Source organism: Asterias amurensis, chromosome 1, assembly GCF_032118995.1.
Source record: "Asterias amurensis chromosome 1, ASM3211899v1".
In the NCBI taxonomy this organism is placed as follows: domain Eukaryota; kingdom Metazoa; phylum Echinodermata; class Asteroidea; order Forcipulatida; family Asteriidae; genus Asterias; species Asterias amurensis.
Window position 1 is genome coordinate 6,167,497 of NC_092648.1, and position 24,973 is coordinate 6,192,469.

Genomic DNA, 24,973 nt, shown 5'->3' on the forward strand with positions numbered 1-24,973 from the left:
TTTTTGCCTGGCGTGTTTTACATTGTTGAATGATTTATTTTATTGGTTCATGTGTTTCTGAAATCTAAATGTTGTCTAATTACTCTTTCTGTAGGGCCTAATTTTGATTCCATAATCCTTCTATTGAGTTGTAATATGAACATAAATTGACTTTTTGCTCATGAATGACAAATCAATTATACCTGTAACAAATTGTCTTCATTCATTATGAAATATATTTCAGTTCAAAAGTAAAATTGTCCACCAATTTATAGATTGATCTTGCTTTTCCCAGTGCTCTTTCTTAATTCAGTTTTTATTATTCTTAAATTATTTCCCACTCTGAATAATTCAAGACCCATTTTCCTCCTAAAGATCGGATTTTGTGCGAGTCGTTGTTTTTGGTAACACGAGAAGGACCTGTAGATTTTTTTCGGTGGTAACCCTTGCCAAAAAGTGCAACTCATATCAAAATATGTAAAGGTAGAATCCCCGAGGCTTAACGTGTGATTTGGGGCATAGCCCGTTATTTCCTTCCTTCGCGTTATAATGGAGGTAGACAAGCGATGGTTGTTCACAGTGTCACAGTAAGAGTGATGGCTTTTATAATGTATACATCCTTTCGGAAGCAAACCGAAAAGAGAAAGAAAAAAAACCTGCAAGATCGCATTCAATTTAAATTGGGGTCAAATTGACTGAATCTCAGTCAGAGATACATCGGCGACTCAAATTCAAGGTCCAATTTCATAGAGCTTCTCGCAGACAATTTCGTTAAACAATTCTGTGCTAAGCAAAAGCTTGCATGATGCCAGTCATAGATGTGCATGTGATATGTCAGTTTGGCTCGTAAATTTCTGCTAAGCATAATTTTGTTCTGCTTAGCTACTTTCTAAAGCAGCTCTGTGAAATTGGCCCAGGTCAATGTGACTCCATCCAGTGAATCAGATTGACTCTATATGGGTCAGAATGACGACAACAAGATGGGCCTGGTACCACTCTAAAGACTCTGTAGGGGTCAGAATAGACACGGATTCCCAGGAAATCCAACTCATTATCTAGAGATACTGGATTATACATTCTCAACACTCTAATTAGAGCCAAACGAGAAGAGAAGATGATGAAGAAATTTCAGTTTTAGATGTGGGAGGGAAACCACAGGGAATTTTTCCAGGGAATTTTTCCAGGGAAAACCCACGCAGTTAAGTAGGGAATGAACAAACCCAATCCACATAGTGCCCCCGGTGGGATTCGAACCGGGGTCCCAGAGGTGGGAGGCGAGACAAGACAACACTATAGTCAATCTGACCTGTTCATGATGACCCGGAAACTTGTTTGAACAACAAAATTTCAACTCATTTTGACTCATTTCTAGGTCATTTTAACAAAGATTCCGAGCCATACTGACCCCAAAATGGGTCAGACCATGCGGGAATTGGAATCCGGGGCAATTCTGCTTTCGGGATTTGTTTTTTGGGAAGTAAATGGGGGTTTTGAGTCTGTGTCATGTCGGGGATGCTTAATGGCACTGGACACTATTGGTAATTACTCAAATAATTGTTAACATACTTGGTAATGAGCAGTGGAGAGCTGTTCATAGTATAAAATGGCTCCCTTTGAAGTAACAAAGTTTGTAAGAAATTCCTCACTCAAAGACTTAAGACCTGAAGACTTTTTATTAGGCATTTGAACGCACACAGATTTGTGCAACAAGAGTGTTGTTTCTTCCATTATTATCTTGCAACTTCGATGACCAATCGATTCCAAATTTTCACAGATTTGTTATTTTATGCATATGTTGGGATACACCGAGTGAGAATACTGGTCTTTGACGATTATCAAAGGTGTCCAGTGCCTTTAATGTCGTACTACTCTCAGTATTGTTTCCATGAGAGACTACACGTAAGGCCTACTTATACCGAATTTGTACAGATTGGTTAAGTGTAGGACTCGTTCAAAGAGACGGCAGGTTTCATCTTACCGTTTCTAGAAGACAGTGAATAGTTCAAATTCTACATTGCCCAGAAATGTTTCTGTCTCCACTCGAGATAAGGTCAGGTCTCCCAGAAATGGTTCGCGATTCATTATTGTTAGGATGTACATGCGTTTAACGTTTCACAATGATAACATACCATTGAGTATGACATACACGCATGAAAGATTGCACGCAAGTAAAAAATAAGAAATAACAAATTTCGGAATTGTAACGAGAACGCCAGATACGAGTTTTAAAGAGACTGTACACTTTTGGTAATTTTCACACAGACAAGTCTTCTCACTTGTTGTATCTCAACATTATGCATAAAATAACAAACCTGTGAAAATTTGAGCTTAATTGGTCGTCAAAGTTGCGAGATAATAACGAAAGAAAAAACACCCTTGTCACACGAAGTTGTGTGCTTTCAGATGCTTGATTTCGAGACCTCAAATTCTACATCTGATGTCTCGAAATCAAATTCGTGGAAAATTACTTCTTTCTCGAGAACTGCATTACTTCAGAGGGAGCCATTTCTCACAATGTTTTATACTATCAATCTCTCCTCATTACTCGTTACCGAGAAAAGTTTAATGCTAAAAATTGTTTTGAGCAATTACCAATAGTCTACAGTGCCTTTAAAGTCCATGTCACACGAGGCAATTTACAGACAACCAGTTCCAGGCGATCTCCATGAAGAAAAGGCAGTCACATTTCTTGGGGTTCGTTAAGAAATTGCTTGAAAAATATGAATGTGCTTCCAATAAGGAGTCCGGTGGGCGTTGGCATACTTTGCAGTTTGTTGCCTTCAACTGCAAAAGTTGCCTTGTGTGACAAGGTCCTAAGATAAGATAAAAGGTGATCCGTGTTGATCCCTAACTGGTGTTTATTTTAATTTAAGAATTGCCCCCCCCCCCCCTTTAAAGCCATTGTACACTTTCGGAACAGAAACCAAAAAAAAGTTCACAGATTTACAAATAACTTACAGGGTTTACAGAAGGTAATAGTAAGACTTCTCTTGAAATATTATTCCATGAAATGCTTTACTTTTTGAGAAAACATTAAAACAATTATCAACTCTCGTTCTCGAGAATTGCGGATTTATTTTTAAACACATGTCATGACACGGCGAAACGTACGGAAACAAGGGTGTGTTTTCCCGTTATTTTCTCCCAACTCCGATGACCGATTGAGCCTAATTTTTCACAGGTTTGTTATTTTATATATCAGCTGTGGTACGCGAAGTGTGGGCCTTTGGACAATACTGTTTACCGAAAGTGTCCACTGGCACTAAAGAAAACCCAGAGCTGTAGAAACTGTGAAAAGTATGGGAAGAGCAGGCCTGTTTGCTTCGTTTTTGAAAGGGCAAGGGCACCAAGGCGTTTTCTTCGAACAAATCGCAGACTCCGGCATGTACACCAATTGACTGTAAAAGTCTTCGATCCGCATTATTTATTTATGGGATGGGAATTCAACAAGAATATGCAATTATTTTTGCGGTGAGACATAAATTGCCGCAACATCATCGAGGTGGAAAACAAGTGTTTTGTTTCCTTGGAGGAAATATTTTGATTCGAGGGTCAGAATTGGCACGATTGAAGCGAATCAAACCGGGGATTGTTTCGTTCTTGGGGCTGACAACAACCCCCCCCCCCCCTTCTCTCCCTGCTTGTCTGTCTGGCTGTATGTTTTTTTTCTTCTCCTGACTGGACCCTCACTGGGGCTCAATCGCGACAATCCCAGACAATTAACACCTCTTCTGGATTCATAAATATCAGATGAGATGTCTAGAAATATTATTTCACGATGTTTTCTATTTATCAATTTTTGATTCACTGATGCGGAGAGGTGTTAACCTTATACATAGGCTCGGTTGGTATTGTTTCAGATTTTAAAATATATACATTAAAGAGGAAAAAGGAACAGGGGTTGATTTCACAAAGAGTTAATAAGACTATAGTCTTATCTCGAGTTAGGACGAGTTACTCGTCCTAACTTAGGACTATCCTTAAGTTTTTAATATCCCCTAGGTTACTCTTTGTGAAATCGACCCCATAACTTTGGACTATAGGACTTTAACTCGTTAAAGAGTCATAGGACTACATAGTCCTAAGGTAGGATTGTCTTTGAGGACTCGACCCCGTAACATCTAAGCCTATCAGTAATTTTAACGGTGACTCGCGTTACATCTAACCACAGGCTTTTCTAGTTTTCATGAATGATTTGAGTGACTCGATATGGTTTGAAATCTTTCACGGTCAACATATTGAAGGGTCCTAATTGTTTACAAACTTACCCTATCTGTATCTTGTTCTGCCTCCTTCCCGTAGTTGAGCTAGAGTCAACGGGTGGTGGGGAACTTGTTTGGCTTTTGGGTGGCTGTGAACTACCAACATCTTGGTAAACATTTTTGCTCAAGTTATGATATACTTAGCTAACTTACGATGATTAAATATGAACATGCCCTAAACTAAAGTAACATCCAAACTACGAAAAAGACATAATAACATGCTGGCAGTACTCTGGTAGTCTTGTAGAGAAGAGAGTTTGAGAGGAACACACAGCTATATCATTCTAGCCTCAGTCTCCTGCCTAATCAAGCATGAAAATAACAAAAGGCTACCTGCATGCTTAGATATCCAGGTAAGTGTATAAAGACTTAAAATAAGGTACTGGTGGTAAGAGTGGTCACACTACAATATAGAACGCATTCCAGTAAACCAGATTCCCGATACACGTGTTTGATCAATGTAACGCGAGTCACGTTGGAATCACCTGTATGATTGATGTGTTGGCCTAATTTTCAAATGTTTCAATTTAGTGTAAAATAAGAATAATCTGGGAAATGATTCCTTTGTCGGTGGGAAAATAAACCGTTTGTACCGAATATGGAAGGCACCTTTTACGAAAAAATAATAATTAAAATTCATTTCAATAAACATTTTTCACAAATTACAAAGTTTCAGATAAACACTGTCTTTTTTGAAAAATAGACATTGGGTGATGCTTTAATACACTCTAAAACTCCCTGATCAAAATTGACCCGAAACGGGTCCCATAAGGGCCTGACCCGCATTTATAGAATGGTTAAATAGAAATTTTAACTCAAATTCTGCAAGAGTTTGACCCAGAAATGGGTCAGGCCCCACTTGCACAGGGGTGGATTTCACAAAGAGTTAGGATTAGTCTTATCTCGAGTTAGGACCAGTTACTCGTCCTAACTTAGGACTATCCATGCAATTTGTATATCTGCTAGGACTAATCCTAAGTTAGGACTAGTCCTAACTCTTTGTGAAATCGACCCCTGGGGTGGATTTCACAAAGAGTTAGGACTAGTCTTATCTCGAGTTAGGACCAGTTACTCGTCCTAACTTAGGACTATCCATGCAATTTGTTTATCTCCTAGGACTAGTCCTAAGTTGGGACTAGTCCTAACTCTTTGTGAAATCGACCCCAGGACCCAGATACATAAAACAAATTAGTACATCAAAATTGCCACTTTCGTATATAGTGCTTTTCAATTGTTTTTTTTTCCCTTCTAAATCGATTCAAAAAAGGAATTCTAAAAAATAAAAAAATAAAAAATCGGGAATACTTTTGAGGATAGCAATTAGGAAGCAGAAGGAAAATGGCTACCAGGGATGTGAGTCTATTCTGACCAGAAAGTTGAGTTTTATAGTGTAATTCATGTAACAGAGGGAGCACTATTGCATGACGACAAAAACAGTGCTGTAGTTAGGCAGGCCCTATACCTCGTTCAGGTATAGCCATTAAAAATAATTTCTCCGTGGGAGTTGATGTTATAAATAGGTAAATTTCATGGAAATCAGTATTTAGTAGAAGTTGAAAACATTATCTCTATAAAGGTCAATTTTTATGTTAAAGTGATTACGGTGTAAAAATAAATCCAACCCATTGAGTTATTATTTGGTGTATGTTTTCAAAGAAGTCAAGTCAAATTCTTAGCAAAACCAAACCAAAATAAACCCAATGTGTTGATAAAAAAGTACACGGCAGTGATTACCTTCACATCTTCTCCCTGATAGGAAAGTAGGCTCTGTATTCATTACAGTGTAAAGGATATTTAATCCAGCATGCATGTAGATTTGATCAAGGCCGCATTTTGAGGGTCTACGTACTTCTGAGAGGGGAAGGTGTTTGCATTTTGTTGTATGACCGAAGCGTAAAAACGTGCTTGGATTAGCACGGATGAAGGTCAAAATATCCGCTTGGCTGAGAGGGGAAGATACCGCCACCTCTGTGGAAATCAACTTTTGTTTTTAACCTTTACAGAGGTGTGCTTTCTAGTATTCAACAATCTCGCAGAATGCACGCAGCTCCTAATAGTGTTGTCTCTATGTTAAGTTAACCAACTGTAATAGGGTAACTCTGGTTTAAGGGTACTGTAGACGATTTCACGAAGCGCTAGGATTAATCCTGTCTCGAGTTACGACGAGTGACCCGTCCTAACTTAGGATGGGTTCAATGCGTCCTAACGTCTATTGATACGGAACTGGACTCGTCTTAAGTTCTAAGATTAATCCTAAGTTAGGAAGAGTTTGGTGAAATCGACGGCTGGACACTATTGGTAATTACTCAAAATAATTATTAACATAAAAACTTACTTGGTAACGAGCAATGGAGAGCTGCTGATAGTAAAAAACATTGTGAGAAATTGCTCCCTCTGAAGTTACATAGTTTTCTCAATTAAGGCCCGAGGCCTTGTATGCATTTGAAAGCGCACAAAGTTGTGCAACAAGGGTGTTTTTTCTTTTGTTATTCTGTTGCAAATTCGACGGCCAATGGAGTCAAATTTTTAACAGGTTTGTTATTTTAGGCAATGTTGAGACACACCAAGTGAGACAAATGGTCGTTGGCACTTACCAAAGGTGTCCAGTGCCTTTGATACACTTGCTCAGACCACAGCTATGCTTAGACGATGCGTATCGTTTAGGTCTCATTGTCTTGGTTTGGGACTCATATTAGTGCATGATTTTGTTACACTTACACTTTATAACAATGAACATTGCAACCCCGGAATTGGTACCTGCGTAGCCGGTGTATCAAAACAAAAATCTAGAGCAATTTCGAATTATAAATTAGAAAAAAGGCCAGCCTGCCCAAAACGTGGCCACCACACCCCACCACGCTCCACCATCTGCCCCACCACGCCACACGACGCCCCACCAAGCCTCACCACGCCCCACCAAGCCTCACCACGCCCCACCGCGCCCCACTACGCCCCTTGGCTTACCTCTGATCCACCTTGCCCCTTTCCAAATAGCCGCCATAAAACCCTCGATGCCTTTTACAAGCAAACCGTAGAATCGTCTTCAAAGAAACTTCTAAGTAGAAACACATGGTAAACATATGATACAATAATAACTGCGGTTTGAGAAAGCGCCAGTTCAATTAAATATTCTTTTTAGCGCTGTGCGTTAATGCCATCTTTGATTATGTTGAGGGACTGTATACAACTTACACGATATAGTAATAGGCTTTGCTTAATGAAGATAATAAGTAGCATGTTTTTTGAATGCCGATTTAGTTCTTGCAGGAGCAGTTAAAGGGTTTCTACTACGTTATTTATGCTAAAATAATTTTCGTCTCCTGATACGAAAATTATTTCCGTGACATTGTTTTACTCATTTCTTAAAAACTACAACACCTCAGCAAAAATATTTTAAGGGAAGCTTTTTACCATCATTGTCTTCAAACCGTGTAAGTGCAGAGTAAATCTGTGGACATTGTGTTTTGTGCCCTACAAAACGTACACAAACCCTTTAACTGTAAATCTCTTAAAGGGAAGGTACACGTTTGGTAATTGTCGAAGACCAGTCTTGTCACTTGGTGTCCCAGCATAAGCATAAAATAACAAGCCTGTGTAAATTTGAGCTAAGTTGGTCATCGAAGTTCCGAGAAATTGATGAGAGAAAAAACACCATAGTTGGACGAATTCGTATGCTTTCAGATAGGAATAAAATACTTCTGGCTAGAAGTCTTTTATTATTTTAGTGAGAAATTACTTCTTTCTCAAAATCTATGCTACTTCAGAGGGAGCCGTTTCTCACAATGTTTTATACTATCAACAGCTCTCCAATGCTCGTTACCAAGTCAGTTTTTAAGTTAATATTTGCTTTGAGTAATTACCAAACGTGATACCTTCCCTTTAAACTTTCAAACGCTGCCGTAGGCTTCTAACCAAAGGTTTTTTTATTGCTATTATTTTTAAGAGTAATTACCAAACCTAGGCCTGTACCTTCCCCAACCACACCAATCACCACCCCAATGCAAGAATTACGCTAATTTATCATTAATCCAATTATGGGTTTGAGAAGAAGAGTTTGAGAAAAGATAAACAAAGAGTTATTCATCTCTCTATAAGAAGATTAATTGCTTACGTAGCTTAATAACATTGTTGTATAATCAGTTTTTAAGTTAAAATTTGTTTTGGGTAACCAAAACGTGTACCTTCCCTTTAAGGGAGAAGTGTTGTCCCTCGGAGCCGTTCGTGTAATGGTCTCGACGTTTCGAAGAGTATATTCCGCTAAGCTTCAGTAGATCGAATCGCCACACCACTGTCAGAGCCAGCAATCCTCCGTACTTAGATTTCCACATGGCACAGCTGGTACCTGCAACAACTACCAGACAATGATTATGTTCAACGGAAGTCCGAAATTCTGTTTGATATCAACTTTCTCCAGTTCGTAATATGAAACTATGGAGCTCCAGAAGTGCCATAGCACTTAAAGGGATTACATTTAAGGATTTATAGGATTAACATTAATAACACGGTTTAAAGAAAATGATGGTAGAAAGCTTCCCTTAAAAAGTACTTGCTGATGTGCTGTAGTTTTTGAGATATGGGTAAAACAATATCACGAAAATAATTTTTATCTCAGTTTGGAGACGAAAACATAGGGCCTATAACAACGTATTTCTCGACTCTCCTGAAAACGCTGCTCTGTAATTTTCAAAAAGCTGAACAGGTAAATTATATTACATACATCTTCATTCACAGTGAGTATAAAGGGGTTCATGTCCCGGCCAAAAACTTGATCTACAAAAGGTATCAAAACCATTTTAATCCAAATATCGACATGACCACGATGCGTCGACTCACTGAAACTCATGAGGTGGTAATTCGATTCCTTTGTTTCAGTAATTTGTTTTCTTGATTGTAGGTGAGTGTATAAAGAGATGACCTTGATGAGATCATGAGTGAGATGAGGTTTAACACGTCATATTGGCGAAACAAATAATCAGAAAAAAAGTATTATTCACACGACAGCAATATAACTGGGGTCCATTGCTTAATTTTAGCATGGTTGTAAAATGTAGCAATGTAGCAATGTTTGACAAGATTTTGAAAAAGAACTTGGACAGTAGAAAAAAATAGCTGCCCTTTCACACGAGGTTCATTATGTAAAATTTTACAACCATGCTACAATTTCGCAAGGGACCCATGCTAAATTGCTTTCGTGTGAAAGGGGCTTGAATTAAGTCAACTTGTCAAGTCAATAAATTTTTGTCACCATGAACAATTGGAATGTGTTTTTTGTTATTGACAGAGTTCCGACAGGCCTTTTCAATATTCGACAAAGATGGAGATGGTACAATCACACACAAGGAATTGGCGACAGTTATGAGATCACTGGGTCAGAATCCCTCCGAGGCAGAACTTCAAGATATGATCAATGAGGCAGATGCTGATGGTAATATTAGTATTTCAAATCGAGAAAATAGAATTAGCTAATGTTGCAAACTGCCTACCAACCAATATAGGACCTATGGTATAAATGCAACAAAGTAGTGAACGGCCTGACGTTTTGACCCCAACAGTGTCTTTCTGGCTAAATGACAACACAACAAACATGAACAAGTACACTAAGTTACCAGGTTTATGTTTGTTGTGTTGTCATTTAGCCTTCGAGAAAGACTCCGCTAGGGTCGGAATGTCAGGCCATTAACTATTTTTTTGCATAATTTTAAATTATATGAACAACATAATGTGTTATTCTACTTCTAAAGCAAGCAAGCAACCGTGCAAACAAGCAATGACCTAAAGCAGGCATGAATCAAGCAATCACTCAGGTAGAGCATGAACTGCAAGATATAGAAATGAATGAAATACATGAGGAGTGCTACATCTTACACTGGATGAACACAGCCTAAGTGGTAATGATGATGAAATACAGCACAGCACAACACGTTATTTGTTTGTGACATAGGGTGTGTCTCACTCCCTGTATTGTCCAGTTAACATAATATGAATCTGCAGGTCTCAACCATGCATCCCTGCTTGTTTCATTCATCCATTACTACAGTCCTTTACCTTCCAACCTTTCCCATCATCTGACTTTCTCACTATGCTTTCACTAAAACATCAGACAATAACAGTAATGTTACCCTATTATAAAGCGTATCAAAGCTCTCAGTATTATTTCCTGCAAGGTATGTGGAGCTACGATTTGAAGTATGAGACCTATTCTTGTAAAGCACCGTGTAATGACAAGGTGCTTGGTGCAATATGCTGCCGATCAGACCAGTAATACCGGGCGGAACCCCTTCTCCTTATGATAAGTGCACCGGGTTCTTTAACGCGCGTTACACAACACACGGGACCCACGATTTTACGTCCATCCGATGAACGCAGCACTAATGGCAATCCGTATGACCTAGTTCTTAATAAGACGATCGTAGGGGGGGGGGGGGGATAAAGAGCTACATGTTTTCATGTATTGGTGTTGAAGCACTCGAGCAACAGCGTGCCCTTTCAGAATGATTCCACTGTCCTTCAATACCTGATTACGTCTCTTTCCCATCAGTGCAGCCCGTGCGTAGCATACATCAATCCCTGCTTGTTTCTATTCCATAACACTCCCACATCATCAATTATGAATGCTTGCTTTTTATCCCTATGCTTGATTTATTTTTCCCTCCACATTTGCGTGGAATACTCCATCTGCGTTAGTTTCCCCTCCACTGACTCAGAGGTTTGCCTTCACACTACCTAACGGTACTTAAGAGTCTCTGTGGTTAAATCGATATCAGCTTGGCTATTCAGGACCTCTTAATTGAACAAAATATCAATTATTGGCCCGTATGCTGTATTGATTAGTCTTACAAATTGTGCATGAAGACCTGCGGGTGTGTTAAATGATTCGGAATGTATTCTGACTTTTTATGAATAATAATATGCAATCGAAACAAAGTAATGATGTCACAGTGTGACAGTGGTCAGACACAGAAGTCGTAACTGCAAAATGTCATTTATTTTTTTGCAAAACCACGAAGCACTTAGTGCTGAAACATTACGTAACTGTTGTTTGACAATGTTTTTCTTTTTTTATTGTATGACGTCATTTCCATTCGATGAATATTACTCTACGCACTTAGCTTGGAATATCTTTCTGGAGCTTCCTGCTTCGGAGGAGAAACTTTGTGGTTTTTTTTACTTTCCAATTACAGTTTACACGGTGATTGTTCACGCAGTATGGTTCAACAACGAAAGAAAATATTTACTGTCTTAAATAAGAACTTAAATCATCGGAGCAAATAGAGCCGAATATGTGTAAATTGCAGACAATATTCCACCGTTGTCACCAATAACAAAATACATGTTATCATACTCCCGTTGCAATTTTTGTTCTCCAAACCTTCAATGTTTTCTATATTTTAAAGTATTGTTACACAATATTCTTACACAAGAGAATATCTCAAACCACCCCATCTATCCCCTCTAGGACGCCCCGCCCCTCCCACCGGAACCCAATAGATTGGGCCGATCTTTCCCTTTTTCTTCCCATTGTTGTTTTTACGTTTTCTAACGAGTCTCTAATGGCAATTTACACTTTGTGTGTAAAGTAATTTCCGGCATTTCCCACAAGCAAGGTTTGCTGCGAGTTTATTCACACAAGAACATTAAACATTGAATTGTCGTAGCAAACAACATAATAGTCTTTTTATACGAATACAAAAACAAATGTCAGATGAACACTCCACTCGGCTGGTTGTATTGTGAACACTGCCGCATAAATAATGCCAAGTCAAGTTGGTATATCCCATGCGGCTGGGCATTTAGCATATGTTAATTTGATTAAAAAACAGGGCCCAATTTCATAGAGCTGCTTACGCAGAACATAATGCTTTAGAAATTTATGCTGAGCAGAAATGATCAGGATACCAATCACAAATGGTACACTTGACATGACAGTTTAGCTGGTAACCGTTTTTGGTAAGCATTTATTTTGTTGTGCTTAGCATATTTTTGTGCTTAAGCAGCTCTATGAAATTGGTCCCCGATTTCCAACACACTAAGATGCGAATAATCACAACATGAAAAAGCCGTAGACTTTTAAGTGTTTCACATTTATTTTAACTTAAAATCATAAAGTGTCGTGACATGGAAAACCATGGTCTTATCGTGTATCATACGATAACTATTTCGTTCGTACACGAAAAGTCTGGAGTCTGGGAAAAACATTGGGAAAAAAAAAAACAATAAAATAAATTTTGACATTCTGATTTGGGCAGACTGCCAAAATGTTTGCTTCAAACCTTCCAGTAAATGCGGTATGCGTTTTTACTTATTCTGTAGTTTTCCCTCTTTTGTCTTCGTGCAAACCATTGACTAAAGCTACCCTATAATCAATCCAAATAAATTGCCATTTTTTTTCATCTAATAATCCACCCACCCGAGTAATCTTCTGGGTGATTTTATGGGCTGTAATAAAAACAAATGTCCTACAGTTATTCCTCCCCCCACAAAAAGGTTGTTGTGATTCCCTGCAAGTATGTTATACCTGCCGTTGGTTCTTTCCGACTAAAATAAGCCATATCCCTCGCCAGGCATCACATCATGTGATTCTACACCCATGTAATGCCCGCGGACATTCTTAAGTGATCGCTTAAATGATAATCACCCTTCAAGTAAAGAAAAAAAGAGAAACTACCATCGTTCATGCCTTCTTATATATAGCCAACGTCTGAAAAGTTGTGCTTTAATGTAAGACTCCTAAACGGAGTAGACAATGATTGATTTCGTCTTGCAGAAGCTGACTACATTGATTTGACTTTCGTTCATAATTGCATTGTATGTGGGAACACTTAAAGGAACATTTCAGATTTGTTTTTTCCTAACATAACATGTGCTGGCAGTGTAAGCACTTTATGTAATCCACCATACACATAAACTGACAAATCTGTAGAAGTTTGAGATCGATCGGCCATATGGGTCACGAGAAAATAGTTTAAAAAATCGATTATCGATTTAAAAAAAAAATGCATAAAACGCTCACTGAGCGATAAACTCCAAACGGGAAATAAGTTTTATTTATTTCTCACAACATATGACATTTCAGACCGAAATATTTCAAGGGATGTTTTCTTCTAACATCATCATTAGACCGTGTACGTTTTTTGTACATCAGTGATCTTCATGATTTTGTTCTTATCAATTCTGCAATGTTCCTTTGAAGGCACTGGATACCCTTTGTAATTGTCAAAAAGTGTTTTCACTTGGTGTATCCAAACATAATGCATATAATAAATCTGTGAAAATTGTGACTCAATTGGTCATCGAAGGTGCAAGAGAATAATGAAAGAAACAACACCCTTGTTGCATTTATTGTGTGCTTGGCAGAGGTAATAAAATTCTTCAGGCATGAAGTCTTTTATTTGGAGTGAAAAGTTAGCTCTTTTTCAAAAACTACATGACTTCAGAGGGAGCCGTTTTGTCACAATTGTTTATACTATCAACAGCTCTCCATTGCTCGTTACCACGTCAGTTTTTATGCTAACAATTATTTTCAGTAATTACTAATAGTGTCCAGTGCCTTTAAATAGCTTTCTACATCCCATCCCGCGCAGTTGAGATACACATCTAAACAAAAGATGTAATGAATTTGTTTCTGGTGCGCAGTACAAGCCAAGACCCCAACTGGACGGGTGCAGGGCCCAATTTCATTGCGCTGCTTAGCGGCCGATTTTGTGCTTACTGAGCAATTTGTTAGCGCTGCTAACCGTAAGCACACGAAAAGGCATGCTAACCTTCCGGTGCTTACCTCACGAAAATAAATGACGTCACAATGCAAATCCACGGTAAACACGCAACATGGCCGCCCAATTTTTCTGCCAACCTGTGAAATACGCTAAGGCTTAAGCACATTTTTCTGCTGCAGTAAGCACGCAAATTTGCTTACCGTTAAGCAGCGCTATGAAATCTGGCCCAGGTTCCTGCGGTGTATTTCACATTGGACTATAGATAATTTATACACACACTGTGCACAGGAGCTGCCATACTGGAAAATGTTTTGTGTACTATCCCTGGGAATGCAGGTCATGGTGTGACCTTTGACATCAGCTGTATGCAAATTATACAAGACTAAATATTGATGAGCTGGGTATAGCCACAAGTGGACAAAAGCAAATATAATCACCGTTCTAATTCCAAGCTCATGTGGCAACTTCAGTATGAAGAACATATTGTGGTTGTTACAAGTCTATGACGACTAATGTTTTTAACTTGCCCTTATTTAAGTTTATCAACAACTTATCACATCGCAACGCCACACGTTTCCTTTAAAATGTCATTTAAAATTATGTATGATCTTTGACCCGAGTAACCATGGAAACTACTCTTCTATCCTCTTACCCAGGGAATGGAACGATTGACTTCGTTGAGTTTGTTAATATGATGGGGTTGAAGATGAAGGAATTGGACACAGAGGAAGAGATTCGAGAGGCCTTCCGAGTATTCGACAAAGATGGAAATGGCTACATCAGGTATTATAATAGACCGGTACCATGTCTTTATCCGCATGGGTGAAGGCAGGTACTTGCTTTTCAGAACAGTGATTTCATTGGATACAATGATTTCAATTGATAAACGTGCAGTGACGTAAGCTTTCCATATCTGTGTTTTTGATTGGTCCGAGATGACGTTTAGCTGCTGCACTTACTCCATGTAAGGTGAAGGGTGATTATGAGTGGGGATAGACCTAGTCTCGTGGCCACTCTCTGGCGTAATTCACGAGCCTCGAATTGTGACGTCAGATGGTTTAAGACTGCATCAGGTATATACTGGTACCCTGGTCTTTATCCGCATGGATAATTACAGATACTTGCGTTTCAGAACCAGTGATTTCATTGGATAAACGTGCAGTGACGTAGCTTTCCATTCTGTGTTTTGATTGGTCTGAGTTGATATGGGTGCAGCTGACAAATATCACCTTGGACCAATCAAAACGCAGGTATGAAAAGTTTACTTTCGGTAGTCTGCATGTTGTGATGTGCATTGCGTATTATGTACAGTGCATGTACTTGATTGTTATGTATGTAGGATTTGACTGCGTATCTCCATCTGAAATGAATAAAGCTGAGTGGTGAAAATGAACGGGAATTGACCAAGGCTGGATGCAACTACCTTGCGTTATTCACGAGCCTCGGCATCACATATTCAGGCTCTATTTATATAACTGTTTTGTTTACAAACACTGACCACCAATATGTACGGAAGGCCTTGAGTAGCTAAAAATGTATAAATTGGCTTGCTATAAAAGAAAACCATTACAACACTATCTTTTACATAGTGCGTGCAATTTCATATTGATTAATGGCTATTTACATTGTTAAAAGGATGCAACGAACGGGTAATTAACTGCTATATAATTAATCAAGTACAATCTCTTCCCTGGTGATGACGTTTAAGCTTTGTTTAAAGTCAAGGTCGTCAGTAAATACGGCGGCCGCAAATAGTCACAGACCGATGGGTCGGTCTGTCATCGGGGTCCAGTGGTTAGACTAAATCACGTGGGTGTGGTTTTGACTCCCTAACCACGCTAAATGTTTATTTCAAGGACTGCAGAAAAATGTATTGTCGTCTAGTTACTGAATCACAATTTCTTGACTTGTCCAATTCGTAAAAATTGAATCATGACTGTAAAACCAATGTTTGAGAGAGATTGGCTGTTGCCTGTTTATATCCCCGTATGGGAGTTTGCCGAGTTCCTTAGGCGGGAAGATCATTCAGACAACAACTGCATCAAGCCCTTTTCACACTACTCTATTCTCCGGGGCTGCCCTGGGAATAACGGTCAGCCTGTTCACACTATGATTCCTTTACCCCCGGTCTGCAACCGGAACCCCGTGTATGGTATAGGGACACAGAGTGAATGTGCACCGGGGGAACCGTGGGGTAAAAATGGTTCCGGGGCCTCCTCGGGGCTGTATCCATGGAGATATAAAAATGCAATGTCAGAAGGGCTTCACACTGTCTTGTCGGTGTCCGATGCTCGTAACTGCAGGGCCCAATTTCATAGAGCTGCTTAAAGGAACACGTTGCTTTGGATCGGTCGAGTTGGTCTTTGAAAATCGTTCTGTAACCGTTTGTTGTAAAATGTATATGGTTAGAAAGATATTGTAAAAGTAGAATACAATGATCTACACAAGTATGCCTCGAAATTGCGTGGTTTTCTTTTTACCCTGTCGACTAACACGGTCGGCCATTTATGGGAGTCAAAATTTTGACTCCCATAAATGGCCGGCCGTGATAGTTCGCGACGTAAACGGAAAACCGTGCAGTTTCGAGTGATACTTGTGTGGATCATTATATTCTACTTTTAAAACATCTTTCTAACCATAGGCATTTCATAACAAACGGTTTCAAACGCTTTTAATAGACCAACTCGTCCAATCCAAGGCAACGTGTTCCTTTAAGCACAAAAGGTAGCCAAGCACCACAGAATTATGCTTAGCAGAATAAGGTTACCAGCCACACTACTATGTCACATGTACGATCTGTGGCTGGCATCCTGCTCATTTCTGCTTAGCAGAATATTGTTGAGCAATATTTTTGCTTAAAGCAGCACTATGAAATTGAGCCCTGGTTTGTGAACGATGCGTCCTCGTGCAGTAAAGCGATCTCTTTGCCCTCACACTCCGCATCAACGATTGTTACTATTGCCGAGAAGAAAGCACGTGTTCCACATTGATAGAATGTGATTATAAAATAACACTCCCTACATCTGGCTGTGAATTTGTAGCAAACAAAACAAACCCCAGCCACACACACGCATTCTCGAGTGGCGAAACATATGGTAACGATCGATGGCTATACTTGTACCCTTCGTATGTCGAGTCGACCAGCAAACGCAAAATCGATTGGGATCATCGGTGCAATTTCCTCTTCTTCTCCAAGTCTCTGGAGTCTGGATAAATCCATTGCCTATCGCAACAACAAAAACCAGCTTTTCCTGACGGGCACAATGATGTATAATGTACAACCCTGGTCACAGTGTCGCAACAGAGACTGCAATAAACACATGGCGCTGCTATGTAATTATTTCATAATTTATCTGTGGATCGATCGTTAAGGGCCGAGTCTTGCAGTAAGTGGACTTTGTGGTTCACTTCAAGTCATGATACTTAACCATTGATTGACCTAAACTCATCGAGCGAAGTCAGACAACCTGGCCAAAGGTTCCCACTCGCAATTATTGCTGTTCTGGCACTACAAAATGTCCACTGTCGTAGTGCTTTTCAATTGGGAATTTTTATTTCTTCTAAATCGATTTATAAAAGGGATTCCTTAAAGGCACTGGACACGTTTGGTTATTGTCAAAGACCAGTCAATGTTCTCACTTGGTGTATCTCAACATATGCAACAAACCTGTGAAACTTTGAGCTCAACTGGTCGTCGAAGTTGCAAGAGATTGTAAGAAAAACACCCTTGTTGTACAAATTTGTGTGCTTTCAGATAGAAATAAAAGGCTTCAGCTGAAGTCGTTTGATATTTTAATGAGAAAAACATCTTTCTCCAAAACTACGCTACTTCAGAGGGAGTCGTTTCTCATAATGATTTATACTATCAACAGCTCTCCATTACTCTCCATTGCCTTTAAGTACAAACAAATCAGGGGTGGATTTCACAAAGGTAGTCCTAACTTAGGACCAGTCCTAGGCAATGCTAAGAGATAGGACCAGTCCGAAGTTAGGATGAGTTACTGGTCCTATACTTAGGACCAGTCCTATCTCTTAGCATTGCATAGGACAAGTCCTAAGTTAGGACTACCTTTGTGAAATCCACCCCAGGACTTTTTTTAGGACGGCAATTCTAATATGGAGAAAACATTGTTTCCCGTTAGTCAACTCATTAACCAATTATAAATAATTAGAATTATGATAGATACATCTCATGTGGCTGGTTTGTATTGTATCATATTTTTCCAGATCATCAAATAGCTGTTGTTGACGCAACACTGTTATAAGGATTTAATTGTTGTGCTATATCCCATCCATGACGCTATATCTGTTGATTTGTTATTTGAAAAATGTATTTGTGGTAATACAATTCCAAATATGGTAACTGTCCTGTGTTATTTCCACTTGTGTTATTTTAAAGACACTATACACTATTGGTAGTTGTCATAGACCAGTCTTCTCACTTGGTGTATCTCAACATATGCATAAAATAACAAACCTGTGAAAATTTGAGCTCAATTGGTCGTCGAAGTTGCGAGACAACTATGAAAGAAAAAACACCTTTCAGATGGTTGATTTCGATACCTCAAAATCCAATTCTGAGGTCTCGAAATCAAATTCGTGGAAAATTACTTCTTTCTACGTTACTTCAGAGGGAGCCGTTTCTCACAATGTTTTATACTATCAGCAGCTCTCCATTACTTTTACCAAGTAAGGTTTTATGCTAATAATTATTTTGAGTAATTACCAATAGTGTCCACTGCCTTTAAAAGAGAAGATGTTGGTTGGTAGGGAACGTTGTTTAAGTCTTCGATACCTTTTTTTTTCAGACCCTTTGACGTAACACTGTTATAAACGGCTCTGTCCAGTAAAAAGTCCCAAAACAAGTATTCCAGTCAAGGAAATGACGACAATTATCATAAAATGAATGGAGGATATTATAACATTCTGGTTACATTCAGAACACAATAACATAGAACTCTTATTAATTCATTATGCACAAATTTTGCAGAGAGCAGAAAATATTGAATGACAATTTTTTGCTCAGCAGAAGTCAGCAGGATACCAGTCACAAATTAACATTGTAACACTCACTCGGTCGCCAATATGGTCGTTTGGCTGGTAAACTGTTACTGGTGAGCGTAATTTTGTTATGCTTAGCTACTTTGTGTGATAAGCAGCTCTATAACATAGGGCCCTGTAGTTAAGCGCAGAAGTATTGCAAAATAATTTCTGCTAAGCCAAAAAATTGACTGGATACCAGCAGGTCACAGATGTTACGCGTGATTTGGTATTTTGACTGGTAACCGTATTCTTGTATATGTATGTTGTGCAGAAGCAGCTCTATGATGGGCTCGTGGCCTGTATGTTTCGTTTTTGAAAGGGCAAGGGCACCGAGGCATTTTCCACTTGGTATGAGGAAATTTTAAATTTCCATTGGGAGAATTTCAAGGGCACATAAGGCAATGACCAGGGGCCAATTTCATAGAGCTGCTTAAGCAAAATATTTGCACGAAAATAGCTTGCTTATTTTATACATGTTACTGGGCAAAATTTCCTGCCATATACATTGCTTATGACTAGTATTAAGCTGTTGTTTACTTAGCATTACAATTGAGTGGAGTCTTGGCCGGTAATTTGATTTTACTAAGCAATGAAATTTTTGCTTAAGCATATTTTTTTTTTTGCTTAAGCAGCTCTATGAAATTGGGCCCGGGGCATGGGCTCGTTCACATTATCTTGTTTATTAACCTTATCGCTCGCCATTTTCTTCTGTGTGCAGTGCTGCAGAGCTTCGTCACGTGATGCTGAGTTTAGACGAGAAGTTCATCGACAAACAAGAAGTGGAGGAGATGATACAAGATGCTGACGTAGATGGCGACGGCCAGGTCAACTACGAAGGTAGGTCGGCCATTTTGATTCAGGAATACAATAGTCTAATGAAAAGGGTAAAGTTCCATGTTACGGAATAAATCAATGAAAATATCAATGAGAAAATAGAACTGTTGAAAACTACTTACCACAAGGACCTACGGTGAAAATGCAAGAAATAGTTAATGACCTGCCAGGCGATTCGACATTAGGATAGTCTCTCTTGAAAGCTAAAAAAAGAAAAGACTCTGCTAGGGTCGAAACGTCAGGCCTTTACTATTTAAATATTTATTTAAGTTTTCTGCTGGAAATTGGATATAATAAGGGCCAATTTTGACTGCGGAGTTATTTCATTCCATCCAATCCTAGTGTGGCAACAAAGATACCGCAACAATAGGACCGGGTTCACTGCAATGTTACTTTTGAAAATGGTTCAAATCTCATCTGACTGCTAAATTTTGGTAAATGCTTTTTACAAACATGACCACTTAATGACAGGAATTACATGACTTAATTACAGGATACTGACGACTGTGCGGCACCATAATGTAGCCCGAGCCCTAAATGTAGCCTGACCTAAATGTAGCGCCAAACATGTACCTAAATGTAGGCTCGGGCTACATTATGGTACCGCACAGACGGCCGACAAATGTACGGAAAACTTTAGAACTGGAACCCACAGTAAGCCTATTTGAAATGGGCATGCACCATCACTTCCAAAACATATACACCGATATCAAACCACTAAAAGGTAATACACTTTCTCCATATCGGAAGATTTTACCAACCAATTCGTTTTTATTTGTGTCTGTAACGAGGCCTCTTCAAGGTGTGGGCTCACTTCAATTTTTGTTCAGGGGCTGTTGCCACCTTCTCCTATAGGGGGGTTAAAGGAACACGTTGCCCTTGGATCGGTCGAGTCGGTCTTTGAAAAGCGTTTGCAATAGTTTGTTATCAAATGCATATGGTTAGAAAGATGTTTTAAAAGTAGAATACAATGATCCACACAAATTTGCCTCGAAACTGAGTGGTTTTCCTTTTACATTGCGATCTGACACGGTCAGCCATTTATGGGAGTCAAACATTTGACGCCCATAAATGGCCGACCGTGTTTGTCGACGAGGTAAAAGGAAAACCACGCAATTTCGAGTGGTACTTGTGTGGATCAGTATATTCTACTGTTAAAATATCTTTAATCATATGCATTTCATAACAAACGGTTACAAACGCTTTTAAAAGACCAATTCGACCGATCCAAGGCAACGTGTTCCTTTAAACTAAACAGGGTTCCCCCTTTACAGTCCAAATGGATGTAGGCTTGGGTATCATCCATCGGAAGCCTGGTCGGTGGAGCAGAAAGCACTACCTCCCTTACTTTTACAAAGCAGTCATGGTTAAGTGTCTTGCCTAAAGCCCTTGGACCCTTTCGGTACAGAAATCACAATTTTTTTTTACAGATTTACAAACAATTTACAGGGTTTACAGAAGGTAATAGTGAACTTCTCTTGAAATATTAGTCCATGAAATGCTTTACTTTTTGAGAAAACGGTAAAACAATATAAATTCTCGTCAGCGAGAATTACGGATTTATTTTAAACACCATGTCATGACACGGCGAAACGCGCGGAAACAAGAGTGGGTTTTCCCGTTTTTTTCTCCCGACTCCGATGACCGATTGAGCCAAAATTTTCACAGGTTTGTTGTTTTATATATAAGTTGTGATACACGAAGTGTGGGACTTGGACAATACTGTTTACCGAAAGTGTCCAACGGCTTTAAGGACACAAGTGTCACAACCGGGACTCGAACCCACACTCTGCTGATCAAACACCAGAGCTTTAATCAGGTGCTCTTAACTGCTAGGTCATGAGTACTGTAAAAAAAACTGTAGCATTGTCACGTATAAAGGCCTATAGAATAGAAACACTATGCTAAGTTTGGCTTACGCGGCTCATACAAATAAAATGTTAACACAATTTCCTGTCTTTTTATCCCGCCAGAATTTGTCGCCATGATGAATTCGGACAAGTAAATGAAGATGGATAAACAAGATCGTCAAAACCGCTAGTGCCTCGAACTACACGTTAAAAACTGCTTACAATCTGCAAAAGTGATTCCGAATAATTTTACGCGCCAATAAAATGGCGACGTACTATTTACTCTACACGAGATTTTGTACAGTGAAAGTGAACAATACGTCGAGATAACAAACGAGCATGCACAACTGCACAATGAATGCTTGTTGTTAAACAAACTGGAGATGTATATATTATAACGTATTATTATGACTGTTTTAAAATTAAGATTGAGAAATATATAACGAGCACTCAATGCTATAAAACGTTGGTCATAATTTATTTTAGAAAAAAGTGCATTGACCCTTGACCCGCAGCTAAACACACATTTTTCTAGTTTACAATTTATTCACTGTGGCTTGATATTGTATATAATTAGGACCAGACAGTCAAGTCTGTTCTATTTTTCTTATCCCATGACAGTTTTCCAGTTTCATATTCTAAACATTTTAGGGTCAGAGTTTCATACTACACATTTTAGGGTCAGTATTTGACAATGGGATTGTCCCCATTCCAAAATCTAAGCCGAATAACTTTTAAACGCTCAGGAAGGAATATTGCGGTATAGGCACCAGTCAAAAAGTGGCTAGGAGCAACAAAAGTATGCTCACCAGAATAAGGTTACCAGCCAAAACTAATGTCACGTGTACAATACGTGACTGGCTCCTGCTTAGCACGCAATTTTTAAGCAAAATTGTCTGCTTAAGCAGCTCTATTAAATTGCGCCCTGGCCTTGAAAAGGGCCACACAGCGTTATTTTTTTTTCAGCAATAGGGCCTACTGGAAACATAGCCTTGCTCAAGGCAGTCGCATTATTCGCTCCGAAAAGACGCAGCTGTAAACCCACCCGCCGTATACCCGGTGCATGGTGTGTGCGATCACACCGAATGACCCACCCGTATACACACTGTCACATCGCACGAATACTGTTCACACAAGTCATCGCACTCGTACACCACTAACCGCATGCGGAGGCCGTCAGGCCGACAGCCTTGTCGGATCTGTATCTTCCCGTTTTAATGTGTTGTATTGAAAAAATTCCAATAGTGGACGAAATTGGGGGGGCTCTAGGATATGCTAGTATGCAGCTCATGAATATGTATATCGTTCGTCAGACCTATCAGACAACACAGGATGTGAGGCAAATGAATTATTCATTTTGACGTCCAATCACGCACTTCCCTTATCACGACCTTTGGACCCTATCATGCGTCCGTGGTGGTGGTGTGTGAGGTAAACATGTCTCGTCTTTCGCGGGCATTATGGTAATGAGCTGACCGTGGGAACTCCTCGCTTATTATAGTAATGAGGTCAGTGGCTTCAACACAGATCCTACAAGGCTGTCGGCCTAACGGCCTCCGCATACGGATAGTGTACGGGGGCATCGTGTCGTGTGATGTTACGCACAGTGAATACGGGTGGGTTTTTATACAGCGGCGGTCTTTTTTCGGAGTGAATAATTCGACTGCCTTGAGCAAGGCTACTGGAAACAGAGCTTGTCTGCACTCACATTTCATGCGCCACGGTCGATAGTCTTACCCAAATTTATTTGACCTCGAGATGACCCTCTCTTGACCCATCACGGGTCTGAACTGACCCTGTATGCTTATTGCTTATGTTGTGCTCACCCGTCAGTCTATGTGAAAGATAACACGATCATGCTCACTCTGTGTGATTCGTATATATTCCTACTCGTTTATTGCTTTCAATTTAATATCTGGAGATGTGAAGAATGTGTGTGCGTATCCTGACTCAAAGTGAGTCGCCTCCGCCTCATTAGACTTGTGGACAAGTCGTAAATGGTCTGTCGTGTGATAGTTGAGTCGTGGGGGTGGCGGGATGATTCAGGTTTCCGCGATCGAATACTGCTCTGCGAGAATCACTGCTTTTGGGTGAAGCTGCTGGCTGCTGCCGACTAGTGAGGCTGCATACAGGGGGAGAGTGAGTAGTCTCGCGAGGATCAGCAGTCTCGCGAGAATATCGCCAGTGCCGCAGAGAGATTTAACGACTTGTCCACAAGACTACTCTTCATTAGCTTACCGAGGAATAACAAAGGGACAGCGTTGTCACCATAACCTGGAGGCTAACTCGTACAGGCAAGACTTGGATGTAAATATGCAGGCAAGAGAGCATCGTGTCAGACCAAACAATCAAAGGGCATCATTCAAAGAACCCGACGTCAAAAGCGTAATGTTTCGTTCAAAAGCTGAATTGTGATGATGGCACCGTCGCCTGAGGGCGCTTCATATAATTTATTTTAATCATCTCGCCAGAGATGTATTGTCTACTCATCGAAGAAAGCAGGGAAGAATTTTCACAATGTTATTTCTGCATGAGTAATGATTTGTGCATTGGACACTAAAGGCACTGGGCACTATTGGTAATTACTCAAAATAATTTTTGGCATAAAAAATGTGTGGTAACGAGCAATGGAGAGTTGTTGATAGAATAGCCGATTGTGAGATACGGCTCCCTCTGAAGTACCGTAGTTTTTGAGAAAGAGGTCATCTCTCACTTAAATAATAAAAGACTTCAATTGAAACATTTTAGTAGGCCCTATGCATCTGACAGCACACAAAGTAATGCTACAAGGGTGTTTTTCTTTCATTTCTCTTGCTTTTTCGACGACCAATTGAAGGTTTGTTATTATATACATGTTGGGATACACCAAGTGAGGATACTGTTTTTTGACACCAAACGCGTCCAGTGCCTTTACACTATTGCCCTATGCCACCAAAGGCCAAGGAACTCGCTCTATAATGACATCAAATACTGGAAGTGCAAATGGCGATCCATTGTGAGTCCAAAAACAGTGCCATAATACACATTGGTTTGAAGGTTGGTAACCGATTCTTATTAATCAATGCTTTTATTGAAAAAGTCTGCTCATTAAAAAATTAATGACCCCCATGCCGAATGACTTGGAGACTTAGATGTTGGTTAAATAACAGGCCAACATGTGGTTTAGTGATTAACCTCTTGTGACATTATCATTTTTGGATATTCTTTCTTTGTATAAGGTGTAACATTAGACTCCCCACAGTTTATAATTAATTCATACCGGGTTGAGTTTCGAATGACCAATTCTGGGTGA

At 39.6% G+C, this 24,973-nt stretch overlaps 1 protein-coding gene across 1 annotated transcript in view; it reads left to right on the forward strand.

Moving 5' to 3' along the window:
- LOC139939343 (calmodulin-alpha-like) overlaps window positions 1–23,214 on the forward strand; it is a 42,916-nt gene extending 19,702 nt beyond the window's left edge. Inside the window, exons 3-6 of the mRNA XM_071935141.1 lie at window positions 9,523–9,666; window positions 14,611–14,737; window positions 19,716–19,834; window positions 21,805–23,214. Coding sequence (XP_071791242.1) covers window positions 9,523–9,666; window positions 14,611–14,737; window positions 19,716–19,834; window positions 21,805–21,836 — 422 coding nt within the window. The 3' untranslated portion in view covers window positions 21,837–23,214. The remainder of the gene's footprint in view (window positions 1–9,522; window positions 9,667–14,610; window positions 14,738–19,715; window positions 19,835–21,804) is intronic.
- The last annotated feature ends 1,759 nt before the right edge of the window (window positions 23,215–24,973 follow it).